The sequence below is a fragment of the Carassius gibelio genome, chromosome A3 (genome assembly GCF_023724105.1).
Source record: "Carassius gibelio isolate Cgi1373 ecotype wild population from Czech Republic chromosome A3, carGib1.2-hapl.c, whole genome shotgun sequence".
Lineage (NCBI taxonomy): Eukaryota > Metazoa > Chordata > Actinopteri > Cypriniformes > Cyprinidae > Carassius > Carassius gibelio.
In genome coordinates this window covers 24872142-24895893 of record NC_068373.1, presented here as the reverse complement: position 1 = coordinate 24895893, position 23752 = coordinate 24872142, and the positions used below count along the sequence as shown (strand labels likewise).

The 23752-nt window shown below is 37.6% G+C and overlaps 1 protein-coding gene across 4 annotated transcripts in view; it reads left to right on the top strand.

Moving 5' to 3' along the window:
• LOC127953248 (brain-specific angiogenesis inhibitor 1-associated protein 2) overlaps positions 1-23752 on the top strand; it is a 71828-nt gene that overhangs the window by 20185 nt on the left and 27891 nt on the right. For all 4 annotated transcript variants that reach the window (XM_052552256.1, XM_052552278.1, XM_052552269.1 and 1 more), the window contains exon 3: positions 2307-2393. In XM_052552256.1, the coding sequence (XP_052408216.1) occupies positions 2307-2393 (87 nt within the window). The remainder of the gene's footprint in view (positions 1-2306; positions 2394-23752) is intronic.

Below are 23752 nucleotides of genomic sequence, written 5' to 3'. Positions count from 1 at the left end.
GTTCTACAAACTCAAAAATTGTTTTTTATGTGTGTATTAAAATTCATTAAGCTTGCATTTCAAGTGAAGCTGAGGATTGAAATAATAGTGGTTAGTTTAACTTGTCTGTCGGTTTGTTGAGCAAACTGAAAAAAATGCATAAGCTTAAAGTTTTAAAACCATTTAAACTTTAAAACTCTCCAAAGAGAACACTAATCACTCTAATGGTGACTTGAAACATAACACAACTTTTACAACAAAAATATAATCAATACCTACATATAACTGAAATATCTATCTATATCTCTTCTCAGTAAAAATGTGTAAGTTTTAAGTACAGTACTTGCTATTTAATATTTTTTTTCAGTTGTAATATTTTATTGAAATATTCAATTAAAGTTGACTTGTCACGTAAACCTTTTCTACATTTTGTAGTTGGCAACCATTAAAATAGTTGACAAAATTAAATTATATTACAGTATTAGATTCCTTCTTGATTCCTATCAAATCAGTGTATCAGCAAAAATATGAGTTCATCTACTGGCCTATCCAACCTAGATAAATAAAGGAAGAAGCAAAGAAACCGAGGGCCTTCTCTCACTGTTTCTGTTCCTAGAGTTGATGTCAGGCACATTTTTTTTCATAATTTCCTTGTCAATTACCCCTGAACTCTATCCACATAGCGGCTCACCTTGTTCAACCGTCTGCTTTGCCTTACTTAATCAGAGCCACAGCTGGCCAGCTTGATGAATTGTTTGCTCAATTTTTTTTTCTACCTGTGCCAGAAGCGCAGGGTGGTTTTAAACACTCTCCATAGATTCAAATGAAGGTTCTGATTGATTTCTGAATGAGTTCCTTAAAGAAGAGCTGACTGGTATCCGTTTTGAAGAGAGAGAGACAATATTTCAGCCATGGTGCAGTCTGGGACACACTTTCAGAAAGCACTGTTGCATAATAATACCTGAGCTGCTCTTGGAAGTTTTTGGGGAAGACCAGATTCTTGGCTTTCAGATCTTGCTGTGCAGTTCTAGTTTGTCACAGTGGCTGTGTTATTCCTCAGTATGGTGTTCATAGGCCGAGAGTGAGAGTCATGAAGTCCGAGCAGTTGATTCCAGTGAACATCTGTTAGGGAGGAGATGCATACCTGTTTACTCCGAAACTTATTACTGAGTGCTGCTGCCAGTCCTACGGAAATCACTAGCATTTGCTATTTGGCTGTTCCAGATTTCTGTTTCATCTGTTTCGCAGCACCGGTTTAATTGACTAACTTCTGTTAGCAGATTTTTTTCTTCTTTTTTTGATGTTCTGTACAGATATTTCATATACTGTATACGATACAGTTTTTTTTTTTTTTTTTTTTTTTCTAACACTATAAATGTCATTAATTAACTGAATGCGTCTATGCTGAATAAAACTATTTCAAATAAATGCTGTTCCTCGAATGTTGTTCATCCACAAAAAAAAAAAATATTTTCAACAGCATATCAATAAATTAGAAACAATACTGTAGGATCATGTGACACTGGAGGCAATATCACTATTTTCACTGTATTTTTGTAAATCTTGCTGATCCCAGACAGGGATGGATGGATGGATATTTTTTGTTGTTACTTATAATGCAGAGTTGTCAAAAAATGATAAAGATTTATATTCATATTGTCCAAAACCCCACATTGCCTTGAGCATTTCCAAACATTTGCAGAGCACTGTATACAGTAAATATCTTCTGTCCATTACATCAGCCTGAGTTTGTCTCTGGTGTCTTAATGAGACCGAAACCTGCTTGAGTAGTGAGAAGCAATAGTAATAGTAGTAGTTCATGAAGTCTCTGAAAAGGTCATTGCAACAGTTAGGTTGTACTAGTAAATCGCTTAGCTATGCTGGCCCAACACCAAACTAGACTAGGCTAGACCACAGCTGGAAAAACACCCAATCAAACGCACACATTGGAGATAATGATAATGAGATTGTTTGTTTTTTATTACATTTTAAAACCGTAATGAGGCATGGGATAGGAAAGCAGTGTGTGTGTGAGGGAGACAGCTGGGCTAGTCTGGTAAAGAAAAAAGGGCCCAATTTCCATAGTCACAGGAGAGCAATCTTTACTCCTTCTAAATGTGTTTCCTGTAAAAACTGATCGTGTTTCCTGTTGTGAAACAGACTCATCATTTTTTTTGCTGCTCATTACTCAGCTGGACTGACATCAACATGTGCAGCTGAGAGCCATCCCGTCTTCATGATGGGCCCTTTGATCATGGAATATACTGCTGTAATGAGAGAGGAGAATGTTTGTGACACATTTTTCTACTTGTCTCCATCTTTTGCAGGTGTGACGTTTGCAGCAAAGGGCTATTTTGATGCTCTGGTGAGAATGGGAGAGCTGGCCAGTGAAAGCCAAGGATCTAAAGACTTGGGTGAGTCTCGCCATCCTGTTTTAGCTTCAAGGCAACAGGCAAACTGTGTGGCTTGATCCGACATGACGACACAAAGCACGCACTAATGGAACCACATGCTCAGCAAAGTGCCGATGTTGTTTTCATTAGGCCCGACTGTCAGAATCTAGCTGAAAAGCTTTTTGCATCGTACCTTTTTAAATCCGAAGCTTTTCAGACCTAGTTTATGTACTGGCATAAATTATTCCTTGTTTCACTCACTCAATTTCTCCAGTTTGCGTGGAAAATGAAGTCAAAGGGGCTGACAGCAGTGGATGGGAATTCATCTGCCGTGCTGCAGGGAAACTCACCGATGCATCATTTATGATCAGTTTAAAAAGCAGATCTAGTTTGAGGGCTTTAACTTCTTAAAATAGCATTTCACTTTCTGCTACAGGGAGGCTGTCAGAATTGTTGGTCAGTACTTTGTTCTGTCAAGGATGTGAGAATGGGTGTATGCTTGACCCTAAAGATGCTTGTTCCTTATCGGGATTGCTAAAGGTACGGCAGCGAAATCTGCTTTGTATTTGTGATGCAATCTCCATAGTCTAATGATCATTCAAGCCCTTTTTGGGCATGGACTGAATCTACTACCTCACTATCAGGAGCCCTGAGTGAATTTAGACCCTAGTTGACTTTTGTTTGAGAGATTTGTTGATTCAGGCAGACTGTCAGTCTACTAATACAGACAGCATATTAGTAGTGGGTATTTTTCAGTGACTCTTTCTGAAGGTTATGTTGTTACTCCAGTGTATGGTGACAAGTGGCTAATATTATGAATGAGTCGTTGAATTATTCGCTCAACCAATTGGGATAATGAAGTATTCATCTGGAGTGCACATCATATGTTACCCTGGTGCTACTTGCCTACTGTTTTCTAAATACTATGAATTCGGACAATACTCTTTTCACACTGCTTTACGTCAATGTATATAATAGAGAAGTATGCAGCTACAGTCTTTATGAATGAGACATTAATTAATTTGCTCAACTGATTCATTCAAACATACTGATTCATTCAGTATGAATAATCTTTAAACAGTTGCCTGTCTTTATATGAGAGAAACTCCCCCTCATGTATAACACAGTCGACAGTGCACTTCACCTTCTCATTTAAACTCGCAAAAGGTATAAGCACTTGAATCCCACTCTCTCTGAAAATGAATCACAGAGAGAGTCTCAGCCTCAGTCACAGACCCCCTGGACATACAACAAATCATCTATGATGTGTGAAAGACACTCCTATACAAAAATTCACTATGGTAACCATTCATTTTCAGCAATTTACCATATCACATTGCTAGATTGAATTTATACCTTGTGTCACTAATACCAACCCTTAATAAAAGTTACCAAGGTAATCATAGTTGGTGTCAAGATACTACAATTAATTGCTACTGTTCCTGTAAAGTAATACAAGATCTCATTCAAACAGTATAAGACACTTGAGATTTGATTGATTTATCTTAATGACCGTGGTCATAATCAAGTTAGCGCATTTTATTGTAGAAGCTTTTGCAGAAGCTGCAGCTAAGAAAGAGTTGTTAAAGGGATAGTTCTCCCCCAAAAATGTAGTCAACATTTACTCGCGCTCATGTTGTTTCAAGTCTGTATGAGTGAGTTTCTTCTGTTGAACACAAGAATATTTTGAATGTTGGTAATCAAACAGATTACCGTAGACATTGACTCCCATAATTAATTTTTTCCATACTGTGGTAGTCAATGGCTACGGTCAACGAGGGTCATCCTTAGGGGGGTGCGGCTGCTGCGGTCGCACTGGGCCCTGCGGCGAATGGACCAAGGAGGACAAGACCATTTATGGCTATTTTTTAGTATGTTCAACAGCTGACTAGGATTTGTACTGGTTTGGAACAACATGAGGGTGACGAAATGATGACAAATTTCCATTTTTGGTTGAACTATGCTTTTAACTGAAATTCAAACATTCATGGTTAAAATGAAAGATACGGTAGGATGGTGTGTGTGTATGTGTGTGTGTTACAATACTAAAATCATTTGACTGATGGCTGTTTTGCACTGTAATTTTCATATGCAGTTATATGTAGATAATGGACAGGTGTGGTTTGTGAGAACCTGTGCAATTGTTCAACAGCAGTGTCACAATGAGTCATTCTGTTTTGATTAAGAGAGTAGTGTGTGCGCTCTCTCTCTCTCTCTCTCTCTCTCTCTCTCTCTCTGTCTCTCTCTCTCTCGGTCTCGGTCTCTGTGTGTGTGTATGTGCGTGCATTCATTACTCAATAACAGAAGTGCTTGCATTAGAGCAGGAGTGCTCAATCCTGGAGATCTACAGTAGCTGCTCTCAGTCTGCTAACACACCTGACTATAATTTTCTAGTGAACCCAAAAACCCTGATGAGCGATTAGAGTAGCAGCTGAACTCTGCAGGGAGATTATATCTAGGAGCTATGTTAAGCTACAGACACACTAGGCTTCCAAAATGACTTTGGACCCCGCAAAAAAATATGGGCAACAGGATGTGATGTCATGCTCTAGAGCTTCTGACTAACAGTGACTTTGTTTATATGGACATAAGTAATCTAATTATTTACCTTATTATTACCAATATTATGATTTAAGGGGTTTGCATGAGTTGCTTTTAGAATATTCCTTTCATATTCCCGTTTTACATGTTATAGTACATAGTTCCATTAATCGCACAGATCATGTGCAGTTAATTATTTGTACGTGCATACAGACGATGGCGGTGTGGAAGCTCTTTTATTTGCCGTCAAATGTTTGACCACTGCCGTGTGTTTATCCTGTTGCAAAATGCGTCAAAGTCCTACACAATGGTAATAATTAAGGTTTTTACATGTTTCTACTGCACTACAGTAATGTGACTAAAATAGGAATACTACACATGCCTTAATTTGATTCGAATGTGATTTTAGCCAGATTAAGGTAATCAAAAATCTCTGTTTACATGGTAGATTCTTAGAGTATTGTCTTAATCGTATTACAATTAAATTATTGTTGTCCATGTAAATGTACTGAGTGTTATTGTTAACTGAATCAAAAACTGTTAATAGTTTTGGTTAATTGAAATAATGCTAAAATAAATATTGCGTGACACGCTTAGAAATATTGCGAAAAATGCAGAAACAAAAGAAAGCAAAAGCCATATTCGCATGGGATTAGTATTAACTAGTGACCTCCAGTCATTTTTAATAATTGCGGAGATTGTCTGTAATCTTAATCCCATGCAAATCAGCCATGTCTGTAGTTTGTAAGGTAAAAATTCCCCCTGTGTGCCTTTTTTATCCATCTTTTGGGTGCCGTCATATCGCTACACCAAAACATTTGCAGAAAGAGAAAGCTGAAAAGGTTTTGAGGTAGGGCTGGATGATCTATCTAACGATATGATCATGCGAATCTACTTTAATTCAGCAGTTTAAAATATTTTTAAAATCAAGTTAAGTAATTATTTATGTGCAGTAAATAGCAGTATCAAGTATTCAAGTCAACCACTGTGAAACAGAAATAAATACTAAGTAATTAAATGTAATATACTTAATTGGCATAGTTTTCACTGCATGATTATTAGATATATACAACTAATAATGTGGTTTTAATGGTGCCAGTTTGACTGGGACGCAGATCTTTAATTAAACTGAGCTGTAAATTACTTTTCTTTTGTTTTTCTTTAGGCTTAAATTTGTGTTTATCTTTGTTAATATTACTAAAGTTATCCAGCCACAAGCAGCGAGTCATTTTCATAATACTGTATTGTTTGATTTAACATTAATAACACATTAAACATTGGTACGTGTTTTATTCTGCACATTTACACTGCAGAACCTACTAATATCCAATTGAGATGTTTTACTACCAGTGCTCCAGGAACACAGCTGTTTTTGTGGATGCTTGTTTCTCTTTAATTTAGCGTCAGCTTGGTACCAAAGCACTACTTCTTTTGTCCTCCCTAATGCAAGCCATAGAGGTTTATATTCTTTATTTTGAGCCAGGTCAATATGTGAAAATTAGTTTGGCATTGTTGGCGGCTTCAAATGCAGCTCATCCGGTCAGAAAATAGAGTGGGAAATATTCTTTGTTGGCTCATGGCTCACACCCAAACGTCTTTTGAGTTTTCCTGTCGAGTCTCTCCCAGAGGGATGACTCAAGGTTATATCCTCTCCCGTGTCAACAACAGGACTCCGCCTGCTCGTGAGAACAGGCACAACTCAAATACACATACCACGAGTTGAGCTCAATCAGACAGAACATCACGTCATACTTTCTGAAATGATAAACTGGCCATTACATGCACAGATGCACCGCTGCGACCGCCGACCCCGAGCTATAATGATGGGTTTTTTACTCTGCCGAACTCTGAGCTGAAATGGATGATGTGTCATTTAGTAACAAACGGCTTCATCTCTGTTTTGGATAGATGATGTCCTGCGCCGTGAGGTGGAACACTAAATTCTTGTGGGCAATTTCTTGTGGGAGATGTCTGTCTGTCTTAGTGAGAGAGCCATGGGGGTTCACTTTGAGACAGACTGTAAATGGTTTCCGCCTACATGCGCTCCTGCTTTTCTCTGATATTTCTCACATTTAACACCACACATTCTCACATACACACACACTTGCATAAACATAGTCACGCACTCATAGTTGAGCCTGGGCAAATATCTTGTCTTCATATATGGTGTCCTTGGATGCACAAAGCGCTTGCAGTGGGGAGCGCTCATTCTCATCTGAAAGTGAGGCGTGAGGGAGTGCGTACACACACACACTCTTTTCCTCCCCCTCTCGCACACACTCCCACGCTCACTGGTTTGTTTAGGATAATGATGCCCCTGTCACCACCTCCTACTCATATCCTCCCACCACCACATCTCTTTCTCTGTGTTTTACTGCTTCATTACATCACTGTTATACTCTCACCCTTACACAAGCAGACAGTGGTTGGACTGCACATAGATGACACATCACAACATGGCGCATGCTTACCAGGGTAACGTAGTGTTTTCTCACCACAGTTTTGGTTCCTCGTCACGTTTTAATGGAATTTTATGGTGTTGCAATAAAGGAATGGTTTACCCAAAAAGGTACCCAACCTCAGGCCGTCAAAGAAATAGATGAGTTTGTTTTTTCATCAGGACAGATTTGGATGTATTTAGCATTGCATCACTTGCTCACCAATGGATCCTCTGCAGTGAATGGGTGCCGTCAGAATGAGAGTCCAAACAGGTGATTAAAACATAGCAATAATCCACGTTACTCCAGTCCATCAGTTAATGCCTTGTAAATTAAAAAGCTGTGTGTTTGTAATGAATAAAATCCATCAAGATGTTTTTAATTTTTATTTAATCCTCCATCTGTAATATTGCTTCAGTAAAAAAGTCTTGTCTGAATCAGGGCTGAACAGTGTGAAGTAAAAGTCCAAAACGCAATTAAACAAATGTGTGGGTGGATCTTGATGTGTGAGGACAACAGGAGGATGGATTTTTTTCTCTAGAGGAAGTATTGTTAAGAATTATGGGCTTGTATTTTGGTCAGAAGTGATTGTTAAAAGTTAAAACACCTTAATGGATTTTTTTTTTAATCTTACAAACACCGCTTTTCACTTCACAGGAAGTCATTTGGATTACTTTTGAATTATGGTGATGTTTTTATCAGCTTTCATTCTGATGGCACCCATTCACTGCAGAGGATGCATTGGTGAGCAAGTGAGAATTTCTCTACATCTATTTCAACAAACTCCTCTACATCTCGGATGGCCTGAGGGTGAAGACATTTTCATCAAATGTTCATTTTTGGGTGAACTACTACTCTAAGCTCTGTTAAAGCATTTACACAAATTATTCAATAAAGCACAAGGTAGTGTACGTTCTGTGGGTGTTGTAATGTATACTGTCTAGACCTGTGTACTTTGTAAGTGTCTTACTGTAAAAACTGAGGGATTAGGTAAAATTACTTTCTTTTGAGCTAACATTTCATTGCACAAAGATTGTTGACAGAGCTACACCTTTATTAAACCCAGAGTGTTCCAAGAAATTGGTTTATTATGTAGATTTATTGGATTTTATTATGCATGTTTGCCGTGGTTTATACTGTTGCTTGCTGCTTCAATAAGTCTAGCAAAGGGGAGAAAAAAAAAAAAAGTGTATAAAATGTGTATAAAGTGTATAAAATGCTGCAAATCAAGCAGCATTCTTCATTGCTTTAGCAAAGTTGCTTGTGAAACTGTTACCATGAGAACAAACTTGCTGAAATTAGCCTCTTGCTCGTTTATTCTGATCTGGATGTTGTTTTGATGTTAGGCTTCCGTTTGATGTGATAAATGAAATTATCGTTCGTGTCTATTCTTTTTAAATATTCAGTTTCGGTTTCCGGGTAAATTAAAACTGACTGATTTAATCAAATTTGTATTACGTTCTGTCTTACACCGTGTCTACACAAGAGCCTGATGATGCGTCATGTCACAGTGTGCCACAACAGCTTGAGGTCGTCCAGACTTGGAAGCACCACAGTTATACGTCTCTGAATATTTACTTACATAAAGCTTCCAGCTGTATGCCCGAGGACAGACTCTGGATCCTACCTTATTTTCAGTTGAAATCTAATGGTATAAATGCAAATTTGCATAAACGGTTGAAGAGTAGTGGAATAATTTCACAGAAATTTAGTTTTTGATCATTTAGTTTAGTTTAGAAACCAAACTTGACTTCTGTTAGCAAGCCAGATGCATCTCAAACTGGCTTTGAAGTGGCCAGATGTAGGTCAGAAGCTATTACCACCCTGTTGATTCATCAGTGGACTGACTAAACACAAACCTTTAGCCAATCAGACTGTCAAATACCATAATTAATATTCATGAGCTTCTGTCAGCTCAACCCTACTCTTGTGTGCCTGACAGAAATACATTTCCTGAGGAGAGAAGACCGGACTAAGAGAAGAAGAATAGCCTTTAACAATGCTGTTGAAACTTTTTAAAAACGTAACTTTTAAGTAGAGCGACTGACATTTGTGGAAAGTTTCATTTTTAAGCTTTTGAATGGTTTCTCATATGAGCGTTTCTATGGCAACTAGATATTTAAAACGGTGAAGTACCAGAGACAGAATGGAAGTCCCACCTTACATATAAAAGAGCCTTATTACTAAAGGCACTGCCTGGTCTTATTGCTGTCAAAGGTTTTAGTTGTATTTTCATTTAAAGAAGCTACAATCATTACATTTTAATTGATGATTTGAAATTCATGTAATGGGGGGAAAAATTGTTACATAATTAGGGCTCATCAGCATTTACGCCCCTCTGAGTGGCAAATGATGTGGTGATATGCCATTTTAATTTCCCGCAGGTCTGAACCACTTCCCCTAGTGGTTTAGGTCGAGTGGCCAGTGAATTAGTTATTAGAGATATTAATGCAGAAATATCCCAATGATACGTTTTTGTTCCCCAAAGATACACAAATTACTTGCAATTACCTCTTACTTGCAATATAGAGCCCGACCGATATGGATTTTTGGGGGCCGATGCCGATATTAACTCGAAAAGAGCCGATTTATAAGCCGATATTTTGATTTTGAAAATAAACTGGATATTAGACCCATTTCCTATATACTGCACTTACACAACATTCAATAGCAAAATATCTGCCTGTTCTATGTATGTGGGCTGTATAAACCATTTTCCAGAAGAGATTATGTAAAAAAAAAAGCCTTAGATTATAGTCTCAATGACTAAACAATTGCACATCAAAAGTATATATTTTTTAATGGTCAAAAAAACACTTTTACTTTCTTCCAGTTGAAGCTGGTTTTAACAGTCTGTGTGTGTTCTGTAAATAAATTATAATACTAAAGTTAAAGTATTTGCAGAAGTAGTCCCACACTTTGCTGCTACAGCATTCACCTTTTTCAGGTATCTGTAGGCCAGAAAGAGACAGAGAAAGAATAAGCATGTGTATTAATAATATCACCATGTATCATTACTCGTGTCATCATTAGAATTAGAATTATAATAAACAGGGATCTCCTACATAGGCAAAAATGAGAAATATATATTTTTTTTATTTGTCAACCAATAGGTATTACCTATTACCTACTTCTATTTAACAATATTACAACATTTTCCTGTTATGTCTTTAAAGCTGCTTTGAAACAATCTGTAAAAAATAAAAATAAATAAAAAAAAGCGCTTGTTCAGCTCACATTTATTTACATGTCCTATCTGGTTAATCATTTCTGACGCATCTAGTCGAAGTTGAATGGTTAACGTTAGTGTCATGAACACACCGCTGTCAATTTTGAGAAGAACCACCTTCAATCAAGTTAATAGCAAGCATTTAAGGGGCCTGCTAAAAAGGAAGCTATATTAGCGTTAGAATAACATAAGGCTGTAAATATCGAATATTTTAGTAATCGGGTCTATGATAGGCTTTTGTACATTCTGCTGAACAACAGCCTTTAACTGGACTTTTATTTTGACGGGTTGGCGTACATTTACAGTTCTGTGTATGTGATGTGGCGCTGTTTTTACTTAAATCAAACGGTCAAATGCTCATGAAGTGACTGTCAGAGCAGTTCTGGGGATGTTGTTCATGTGTTCACGTGATTATTTAGTGAGACAGCGGACGCTGAATTCACCGCGAGCTTAATGCGCGCTTACGTGTGTTTAATGAATGAAGAGGCGCTTCTGCGCCATTCATTAACAGAGACGCGCAGAACATGCAGGATTCATATTTAAAAAGACTATTCCGGCTTAATACTTACAGATATTCGTCCATATCGTGATTTGATGTAAGTGCAATGACCTATTTTTAATGAATTCATTCAATAACATAACAGCTGTTGTTTTTTCGAGGCACGCTGTACATAACTTCTAGTAATTGCCCCCCTGCCACAGTTACCCGGTCATTATGTGGGAAACACTGCAGATATATTTAGAATAAGTTAAACGATAACGTTATAGTTTGACATCTTATTAACGTTCGCACTCTTCCACTGATAAACATGGTATTAGCTTCGTGGCTAATCTAATATAGCAATGCATTAGTGGCTGTAAGTGATGTTACAGAATATTTATAAGTGATAATGATAGGACCGTTAGCTAGAACTACCACATCATTGTATATACAGTGTATGAACTAAATCATTTCACATGAAGAACGACAGACTCACCGTCAAAACAGAAAAAAAATCTCCGTGGCTGGCTTGGCTTATCGCTTTCTTCGCTAGTGAATTTCTGGCGCTGTTGTCAACTCTGGAGCTGCAGAGCTCCCTCTGGTGGGTAAACTATGCAACACTCATAACATGAGTAAAGCATGAGACTCCGTTTCTCATGTTCCATCGGCCATTATAAACGCCGATGCCGATTTAAATGCAATAAGCTCATATCGGCTGATAATATCGGCCGGCCGATATATCGGTCGGGCTCTATTGCAATACACGTTACTTGCAATTACCTCACTCTGAGACATGCAAGTATATGAATACTTATGAAAAGGAAATATGGGTGTGGGGGGGGGGGGGGGGTACTTGACACTCACATTTCTGTAAAGTATTTGAATCAGGAAAATCTTAAATTGATTGATATGGATCTGAAATGATGAATGCTATCATAAATGTTGCTTTTTACCATCAAATAATGCAATTTTTTAATAGTATTTCAGGTTGATCATGTAACAACCAGGCAATAACTGATTTACACAGAGAATCTAGAATCTTTTTTTAAATACTATTATCATTTAAAAAAAATAATAATTATAAGTTTTTCTAACACTATGCTTTGTTTTATTACCTCAACATTGATTTACAAAGAAACTAGTCAATGTTCCTGCATGAGTGTTTCTAAAATAATGGCCGAGTAAGTGACCGCAAATGTTCCACTCTTCTCACCCTCCTAATCAATCTCTAAATATTTATTCCCCTTTTGGAACGTCATGGAAGTGCTATTGTTGATATTTTCCCCCCTTTTGCGAATGGGGAAAATTATTTTTTATCACAATTTTCATTCACCACTTTATAAGTTTACCCCGCTATGATGACTTTCGCTTCTGAGAATCTCGGAAATGTGAAAAGGGCATGTTTGCAATTAGCTCTTATTTAGAATGCGGGTTTTGCCATTTTTGGGTGTTCCAATTTTTCCATGCATTGTAATATCAGTGGTCAGTACATTTCTTTATTGGCATCAATGGATTCATTATTCTATGGTTTTTTTTATTTTATAGGTTCTTTAGATTATTAAAATGTTTCTCACACACACACACAAATATATTTTAAGAGATGTTCACTGAAGGGTTCTTTGTGGAACCAAAATGGTTCTTCTAGGGTATCACTGAAAGAATTATTATTATTATTTTTTTTATTAAAAAGCTTTGAAACCTTTATTTTTATGATTGAAGCGCTGGAAAAATGATTGAGCACTTTACAATAGTAATTTGTAGTTTATATCTTTGATGTTCACATGTCAAAAAGAAAGCAGGCTAATGGCACTAGTAAATGCTATTATAACATGGAGTGTTGTTTAGGAAGGAAAGTGCTTTGCTCAGTCACTTCTTTTAATGGAACATAGACCGAGCCCTATGATAACTTCTGACACTCTCTCTCTCTCTCTTACTCTCTCTCTATCTCTCTCTCTCTCTCTCTCTCTCTCTCTCTCTCTCTCTCTCTCTCTCTCTCTCTCTCTCTCTCTCTCTCTCTCACCTGGGCCTGTCGGAATGAGAGCAGTGGAGCTCTTTTATTAGCCCTGTGCCTCGGTCCCAGGAGCCCTGTTTTCTCCTGCTCTATTTCTGAGAGATGCACTGCATGCTGGGAGAACGAGGGCCCACACGCCCTCCCTCACCTTGTCCTTGATACGCTGTCTTGGCATATATGTGCCGAGTGTCTTGATCCATCCTGTGTATATGTTGCGTCTGGCATCGCTTTCATAGAGCTCAGAGCTGGAATAGTTAAAGGGGTCATATGATGCAATTTTTTCTTTCCTTTTTGGAGTGTTACAAGCTCTTGGTGCATAAAGAAGATCTGTAAAGTTGCAAAGACTAAAGTCTTGAATCTAAAGAGATATTTTTTATAAAAGTTGAGTCAACTACACCCTCCTAAAACGCTTCATTTAAACATGCCCCCACGTGTACATCACATTGTTGGAAGATTTGCATGACACTGCCCAAATGTTCACATAAAGAAAGAAGGCATAACTTAGATTCTCGCTCTCATATTGTTGATGCCCCTACTGCCATGTTTGTGGAGATGCTTTGTGTTTCGCTGTGAAAGTGTAACTACTTTGTTTGGCCTTCCAAAAGAGGACACAACTAGAAATCAGTGGTTAAGTTGTATTTCCAACACTGTTCTGGAACAGTTCAACCCAAATATTCAGATGTGTGCAGCGCATTTTACGGAGGACGAGGACGGTTTCCTACATTATGGTGGCTGTTTCTGTAAAATTGGGGACAATTTTACAAGGACAGTCTGGCGTTTCTGACTCGGTCTGTAAGTACGTCTTCATATTTAAAGAATTTGCGATTTAGAGAAGCGCAAGCTGTTTGTTGTTTCTCTAATCACAAATGCAGATATGGTTTAATGTTTAAGCAGTGTAATATGCATTGCGTAAAAAGACAGTATAAGTCATAATCAGTAATTATGTCCACTCTGGATGCTATATATATGCATTAGCACTTCAAATACTGGTGTACTGTGTGTCCATTGAGATGAATTGAAAAGTACAGATCGCTTGATGGAGAGCTAAACTCTGAAGCGCTCAGTCAGTGTTCAGCAAGTGAAAAGTGCTAATCTTATAATAACCTTGAACAAACACACTGGTGAGTAAAATCTAAGAATTTACTAGCCAATGGCTGAAAAAAGACATTTAGTCGCATAAAGTAAAATTTTGTCGCATATTCAAGTGGTTTACTCTCAATGTAGGTTGGCCTCATTTGTAATGGATGTTATTGTTTGTCTCATCACGCCGGGACACACAGCATCACAGTATGGCAAGGGGCGCAACATTTCCATCACACGCTTGAGGAATTCGGCCAATCACAGAGGCCAATCACAGAACTGGATAGCTGGCCTCACCTCACTTTTCAGAACGATGAGCTTTGTAAAAAAAGAAAAAACATGTTTCAGAAAAATGGGGAATAGAGGAGAAACAATGTACAGTATGTGGAAAAATAATGTGCGTCTTGAAACTTAAACCTCATAAACACATTGCGTTACACCAAAAACACAAAATAATGTTCTTTTTAGCAGCATCATATGACCTCTTTAATAAGCTTCTGTAGCCCCATAAAATTAGTGGCTTTCTGCTTTTCATCCTGTAGTGCTTTATTACAGAGATGGCTTCCTCTCAATTGCTGTTATTATAATATCTCCTTTCTTTTTTTGTGCTTGCTTGCTTTTGCATTTGCATTTCTTTATTTTTTTTACCCTTTCTGATCTTTGTCTTCACAACCATGCTTCTTTTTTTAAAGAGGTCATATCATGAAAGACAGGAGGGTTTTTTTTTCTTGCTTTTTTAGAAACAATATTATAGCAATAACCATTATAGAAAATGGTTATTTTTAAATAGAAATAATATTTGACAACATTATCATTCTATTTATATATTATATACTAAGTGCTTAATAGCATTGTCTGTGTGTGTGCGCGCGTGAAAGTGTGTTAATGTTTGTGCAGAAATCTGTAAAGACATTTGTAGAATAAGGATTGTAATATTAATTAATTTCAACGAATTTTGCTGAATAGGTTTAATGATCATGTAATGCGTTTCATTTGCTTATGGTGACTTTTCATCATTAAAAGTCTACATAATAATAATAATAATAATAATAATAATAATTCCTTACATTTATATAGCGCTTTTCTAGGCACTCAAAGCGCTTTACATAGTCGGGGGTGTCTCCTCATCCACCACCAGTGTGCAGCATGCACCTGGATGATGCGACGGCAGCCATATTGCGCCAGAAAACCCACCACACACCAGCTTACTGGTGGAGAGGAGACAGAGTGATGAAGCCAATCAGCAGATATGGGGATTGTTAGGAGGCCATGATGGTCAGAGGCCAATGGACAAATTAAGCGAGGATGCAGAGGTCATACTATACCATACCTAGGACATCCTGTGATTTTTAATGACCACAGAGAGTCAGGACCTCGGTTTAACGTCTCATCCAAAGGACTGTGCTGCCAGACATCATCTGCTTTCAGGCATCAAAGAAGTACAGTACAAAAAGGCTATTGAAGGGTCAGCAATGTAAAACCAAAGTAAAGCTAAATTCCATATGTGTGGACTTTAGAGAGAAACCATAAAATGCTACAGCCCTGTAACAATGGCCTTTAAACTGTGCTGTGTTGGTATATTCCTGTCAAGACGTATCTGAGGTCATCCGAATCAATCAGTGCTCTGTGACGAACATGTCGCAACAAGGCAGAGGGAAGGTTCTGCAAAGACCCGGTTGATTCAGAGAATGAGTGTGTGGTTAGATGAAGCCGCTGGATTTCTTTGGCGTGTTTCAATGGTACAGTCTTGGTATCTAACGTTAGTCCTGTCAATTCCACCTCCCGTCATCTCAGGAGCACAGGCTGTGCCGAGAGGATCCCTCACACTTGCCTTTCACTGCCAAATCTGCCAAAAACTACAGTTTGGAGTGCAAGCAGCATCTCTGTCAACTCTAATGGCTGCATTCATACACTGTGTTGTCTGTCAGGATTATGAACTCTCTGATTTCCACCTCTTTCTTTTCCCTCTTTTACCCATCCTCAAATCCTGAAGCTGCTTATTGTGAACAAATCTGCACGCACACACACACACACACACACACACACAGACACAGACACAAAGATCTGCTCACACTCACAAAACCCTTGAAAAAAACACAGGAATTTCAGGATTTTTTTTGTTGGAATCATTTTTTCGGTACCATGGTTTGAAAAGACATTAACATGTTTCTGCCATTAAGTAAATGTTCCATAAATCCCAGTGCATTTATTATTATATAAGAGTATCTTGGCAGAAAATAAATATTTTCTAAAGCTGTGCAGGAGGCCATTTTTTTCTCTCCTCTATATAATAATGCTAGTTTGCTGGCTTCAACTGAACTGTCTTTAGACCTGTGACCTACATGCTGAAGTGAAGAAGTCATAGCAGTGGTGAGATTTTACTGGGTCAGTAAGACAGGATCCTTGACCTAACATGGTTGATCTCCAGCTATTTATATGATTAAATCACTCTTCTCTTAGAGCTGGGGTTTTCATGTTTTATGGGGACTTTCCATAGACGCAATGATTTTTGTACTTTACAAACTTTATATTCTATCCACTAACCCTAATTTAAGGGTTTACTATTCATGTGGGGGCATTTGGTCTCTTACACACACATACACACACACACACACACGTTGAGTTTTGTTGTTTAATGGGACATTCCACAGGCATAATGGTTTTTAGATTTGTCAAAATATATTTTCTGTCCCCTTAACCTCACAGAAAACTTTCTGCTATTTTTAGATGTTCAGAAAACATTCTGAATTATTTAGAAGCTGTTTTCATAATGAAAATCAAAAAATGGCCTCACAAGATCCAATTTTACTGGTGTTACTGTCCTTGTGGTGACATTTGGTTTTCATAACATTATATTTGAAGTCTCTTGAAATTAATTGCCATGTTATGGACCATAGAATATGGGAATGTATGGGAAGTTACATAATGAACAGTAAATTAACTGATATAAACTTTACTGTGAAATGACAATACTTATGTGCATGGTGTGTTTTTGGTGTCCCCAATATTTAAAATCATGTGACAAAGGTTATTATGAGGACAAACTCTTAAGGACTAGTTTTATAAGATGGACCTAGAAAAAAAACGTTTTCAGTTTCTTTCAAAGTAAATTTAAGGAATCGTTTGTGCAATTGTTTTTATTTATTTTTATTATATTTTGTTGTGTACTATATCGTTTTACTAATCTATAATCTTTAAATTGAAATAACCAGTGAAACTGATGTGGCAATAAACTTAAATTAAACTCTAAACTATAAGATAGTTAAACTAAAGTAGTTAAACTATTTAAGCTACTATTCTGAAAATTATATATTTTTACTAGAGCCTGACTGATGTGTTTTTTTGGGGGGGCTGATACCGATATATATGGGCCGATATTCTTTGTGTAGGCTATATTGTAGTACAGCAGGGGTCGGCAACCTACAGCACCCATGCCAACAGTGGCACACAGAGGGATGATCACTGGCACACGAGCAATAGGGAAAACTGCATACTGAAATTCTGAGGTAATAACTTCTCATAGTCACACAGCCTGTTAGGAACTATAAATACTATTAAAGTGTGAGAATTAACTTGCGCTAGTCTACGGATGCGCACACGAATGCTGCACATACTAGGCGCTTCACATCAAAGCCTTAGTGTTCTAACAGCGGTCATCAATGTCAAAATGACTGAGATGGCCAATCAAATCAAAGTAGGCGGGGTTTACTGTTCACAGAAGCAGAGCGCGAAGCGTCAGTTTAACGTTAAAGAGAGCGAGGTAAGATTAAGCTGCAAATAATTTAATATTAGTCAACTTTTAATAAGTTTTACAATAGAAATGTTAAATGTCTGACAGCTATATCCAGTGATGAAAAATTTTCTCATATGGCTATTTTGAGAGAGAGAGAGGGAGAGAGGAGAGATGTGTGAATTGTCTGCATCTGTCTATCTCTACAACCTCCTTGTTGTTGAGAAATAAAATTTAGCGATACTTAGTATTGACCCCTGTAGTACAGTATAGTCAAAAGTCTGGCGTCGGATGTATATATGTGTGTGTGTATACGGATCTGTTTTTCATTTATTCATCAAAAATAAGACAAATTCTATGAAATTCCGCTTTATACAGTAAATTCCATTTTTATGGCTGGACTTTTCTGTTTTGCAGAAATCATAGGGCCCTACTACTGTTGCAAACAAATATGGTAAGCTCATTGTGAGTAAAAGTTGGGGAAATTGTGGTTTATTTACTTAGCATTGAGTGTCTCCAACTAGGTGACAACATATCGTTAAATCACCATTAACCAGACTCGACACCACTGCACTGCCATCTATTGGACTACAGAAAGATACTAACTTTTCAATCCGCTTCATTACTCACTGTACTGACAAACTATGCTGAAACTGTGTCGCAACAGCACGCAACAAAGCGACCGTTGAAAATAATTTGAGCTTTGTGTCAGCACGTCATAAATAGAGGTTTACTGCATCCAGTGTAAACAACATCATTGATTATAATGGGTTCTATTCTATACCGGACATGAATGGCACGGTACAACAAAATACAATAGAATCCTGTTGTGTTTTGTTACGGCGTACAGTGCGATGTGACTGATAATAAACATGAGTTCTGGGCCGCGGCAAAGCTGGTATAAACACCACCATTGACTGAGTGGCTTTAATGCACCACAGACACGTGCCGTGATGCACAGATCAGCTCTAATCCCTAACATCTCTAAATCTGCTGTTAAAAATGACCCATCCATTCATCACATCATGCAAAACTAAGAATTAAAATCATTGTAATGTGAATGAAATATAGGTGCGGGTGGGTGGAGGATGGATCATTTGAAGCAGCAGACTGAAGTTTGAGCTCATCTGCGCATTTCTACACCACTGACCTGGGTCGCCGGTAGCAAACAATGGAGCTCTGCTGGACAAATTAGTCATTACACCATTCAGAAGCATTTAATCTGCGTTATGTTCTGTAAAAAAAATAAAAAATAATTCATACCAGCTGCATATTCACAGATACCGATATATCGGCTGATAATATCGGCTAAACGATATATTGGTCGGGCTCTAATATTTACCTGTTTTGCTATTAACAAATAGTAGCTAAGTACATTTGAAACTAGCTAAGACTGTGTTAAATTATAAAACAGTTGTCAAATGATAAATCAGATCGCATGAATTGTACAGTAATTCAAGAGCAATATTTATCTGGTACAAAATCAACTGCATCAAACTTGAATATATTAAACTTATGTAACTTTTTTTTTTTTTTTTACTACAATAAGTCTTCTTGTAACACTAGTAATTGACTGTGATTCAGTGAATCTATTTTTGAATTAGTTAATTAAAATGAATCATCCAAACAAACAGTCTCATTTAGATGAATCAGACTTCCCTACAATAGATAGAGGATACTCCAGGAGTGTGTGTTTGTTGTTGGTCAGTTTCACACATCTCCAGTCTCCTTCAGGGCACCTTCCTGCACATTTAGCTCCAGCACACCTTCCTGGAAGCTTGTGGTAATCCTGAAAACCTTGATGAGCTGGATCAGGTGTGATTAATTGGGGCTGGAGCAGGATTGGATACTCCTGAAGTGATCTTAGCAGGAGCATCACTATAACAGCAGGGTCATGTTGTGCTTTCAGTCTGTTTCTGCATGAAAGAACTGCAACTGTGTGCAGAAAATAATCAGATGTTTGTGTTTGGCTTCATAAAAATCTGCATTGCAAAAGATTGAGCTGATAATAGGTTTAGAGTTCATTTTCACCACATATTTTGCATACATCTTAATATAAAAAATGTAAGTAAATGTGAAAAGAACATGTCTACCAGTGTGAAAATCGCATACATGCAGTTCTGTAAGTTTTAACCTGTAAAATAAAATTGAAAAAAAAATTGTATTTACAGTGATGGTAAATATTACTTAATTAAAATAGAATGGCTTCTTATTTTAATAAACAGCACATATAATTTGTTCAGATTTTCCATTGTAATGCAGCCCACCAATAGTATTAAAGCAACCAGCAGTATAAACATCCAAAATGATGACAACAATACAGCCACTTGATGACCTCCAGTGATTAAAATCACTGCATGTGTTAATGAGGACTGCTCACACAATACAGTGTGACAGAGCTAAGTGCTATCTGATGTACTGGATGCACCAGTGCACCATGGGATACACGTGTTTTGTCATTTGCAGCACCGTGGGGAGTGACGTTATCGGCTCTAATAGATGAAGTAGATAAAGGAGTTGATACATCTGAGTTAAGCTGATACATAGACCTCCATTTTGTTCCTGGGAATCTCTGTTTGGCTGGCAGCTTCAGCGTTTCGACTGTTTCCATGACACCCTGCAGTGCTCCACACTTGACCATTGTCAGTGATTCACTCTGCTCTCCTACTCGTTCTCCTCCTCCCAGACTGGTCCGGCCTGTCAGGTTTGCCCCCGGCTGCTGCGTCTCTCTGCTACCTGTTAGTTTAATAAACGGTGATGACACTCCTGCACTTCAGATGTTCTGATATAAATGTTTGCATATAGAGGTGACAAGTACGAGGCGACTTATTTGACTAGATGGAACTGGTCCAAATGTTGTTGTTGTTTTTTTTTTCTTTTCTTTTGTACACACACTTCTTTCTGTCCAAGTAGAGACATGCAAGACTGCAGGCGCAGATTTTCTCAGGAAAACCTGCTTCCTCCTGACAGGCATCTATTGTTCACCCCTCGTGGCGAGTTGAGACAGAGGAGTTCGTTTTTAATTTCTGAATAAACATTTCTGGAGGTTGGTTATGTATTATGTATGTGTTTGTTTACTTGCGGTGTCTAAAAAAATGTCTGGGTTATAAAGCTGTTCTAATAATTTTTTTGTATTAAATGATGAATATTTTATTATTATTATTATTATTATTATTATTATTAATAAAAGCTTTTATGATTGTTTTATTTTATTAATATTATTAATTTATTTGAAAAACTTTTTGTGCGTCTCAATCTCGGTGTTAAAGCTGTCCTAATAAAAAATATATTATTATTATTATTATTATTAACAGCAGCAATAATTAGAATGATGATAAGAATTCCTAATATTAATTCAATATTATTCATATCATATTTTTTATTACTGTTAATGTTAAAAGCATTTTTTGTGCATCTCAGAATTGTCCGTGTGATAAATCTGTCCTAGAAAAATGTAAAATGTTTACATTTTATTTATAATTATAATAATAACCATTTTATTTTATTTGCTTCACTGCTTTATTTCACTACTTATTGTTTATTATTTATTTATTTTTGATATTTTGAAAAATGTCTACAAAATCAGTCATGCAATGTAACCTTCAGATTTTCCCAAGAGAACCTGCATTACTGACTGACAGGTATCTATTGTTCCCCTGGTTGTGGGTTGTGAGGGAGATGGGCGTGACAAACCCATCTGTGTACATGTGTTTGTACATGTTCTTCTTTACTGGTGGGGACTTAAACCTGAATACACTAACTCATTGGGACTTGTGTCACCGTTAGGAGCTAAATTGAAGTTCCCATGGGTACAGAAGCTTATAAATCATACAGAATACTTTTTTTTTGTTTGTTTATTTTTTAGATTGAAAAAAATGCGGAAGGTTTTCGGTGATGGGTAGGTTTATGTGTAGTGTAGGTGTAGGTGTAGGGCGATGGGAAAATACAGCGTAAAAACTATTACACCTATGGACAGCCCCTACAATAATAGTGAACCAGACCGTGTGTGTGTGTGTTAGCTCTCTCAGTGACTGTGACTCCTTGCTGCCCCCTTGCCATCTGTCTGTCAGTCAGGCAGCTGGGCTCAAAGCAGAAGGAATGCGGATGTCACAAGTCCATTATCAAGAGCTTAAAGTACCTGCATGCAAAGAGCTCCTGTCAGACACAAGGCTTTTGGTGTGCGTTTTTTTTTTGCTGTAAAAACTCACTGCACATCTTTAAAAAGATATCAGATCAAAGATCTCAGATGTAAGGGCAGATTTCACTTTCAGTAATTTTTTTTTTTAATATAGACAATATTTTGTTAACGTACCTTAATTCAGTAACAGCCTCAGACCTCGTTTCATTTGGTTCCTTTGGCTTGAGCCAAACAAAATGAGGCTTTCAGGTCAGCTTGAAAGGGAATAAATGATCTAAAGGTGGATTGAGGAAGAAGCTTTTCTAGTAACGTATCAGGAAGGAAGGTTTGGGTGTGTCTGTGTTTCTGGGTATGGTCACATGCACTCTGAAGGGGTTTGGGAGTGACATTTCAGCGCGGGGGTTTTCGTTAAGTGAGTATGAAACACTAAAGTCACTCCCAAAATAGCATGGTTGATGTGCTGGTAAGCATAGCAAAGTTTTGGAGTCTGTGTCAATGCTTTTCTTTCTTTATTTTTCTTTCTTTCTCTTTCATGTACAGTATATGACATGCACATAGAGATCATAATTAAGATTAGTAAGAAAAACTCAAGATAGTGTATCTGTAACAGTTGTCTGACCCTTAAAGGAATGGTTCACCCATTTACATTGCAAAACCTGTTATGGTTTCCAGGGACCACAAAGGGAGAAATTTTGAAGAATGTTCATCGTGCTCTTTTCCATACAGCATGAGTCTATCAAGCTCCAAAAAGATCAAAGACCAATAATAGTCCGCCGAAAAAGTGGTCCATGCAATTTGTTCACTATTTTCCATGTCTTTTGAGGTCAGCTCACAGCCTAATGTGAGGAAAATCTTCCCCTCCCTGTAACAGTCAAGGCCTTTCACGTTTTCACATACAGTATTTAAAGTAAACCGTGTGCAAGAGCTTGATCAAACTGGGCAAGTTTCAATTTATGGAAGCACAAACTCATTTTAGAACAAAATGAAAATAAAATTTCTCTTTGACGAAAGATAGAAAGTAAACACAGGCTTGGAACATGGTGAGGATGAATGAACATTGACAGAACTTTCATTTTTTGGCGAACTGGTCTTACAGTGAGCCTCTCTGAGCAATCAACAGGCTGTATTTCTGAACTCAGTCATTCTGCTCTTCAGCGAGAGCTCTTCAATCATGCATATGTGGTGTAAACAACTGTGCAGGGGATTTGGTGTGTTGTTACAGTGGACTGATTTTTAAATTGCGAGATGCGCTTTGCACGGTGCTTCGAGACGTTCTGTAGCACCGTCTTTAGGTTGGGGTGCTGAGATGGGAGGAGGTCAGGGCGGCTCGCTGTTGTCTTCCATTGCTGTGTGTTCTTTTCACAGTGTCTCACCGGGTCTCTTCTGTGCTCTGCTCACTGTCTGTTCCTTTCTTCACAATGCATTGCATATTCAGAAGCAGCAGCATGTAGGTATATGAAAAACAACACCACTTCCACCAGCTGCATGGCCTCACTTTAATTTATTTTAATTTTTTTCTTCCTGGTTTAGTTTTCGTTACTCTTTTGCAATGAGTTTCACAACATTCTGACAGTCATCCTGCTGGAGAAGCACTTGAAAAAAGACAAATGAAACTAATTTGGAGTTTACAGTCATGTTAGGAGAGAGATTGTTCTTTTTTTTTTTTTTTTTTTAAAGGAATAGTTCACTCGAAAATGTAAACTGAGTTTTTACAGACATTCATGGCATTCCA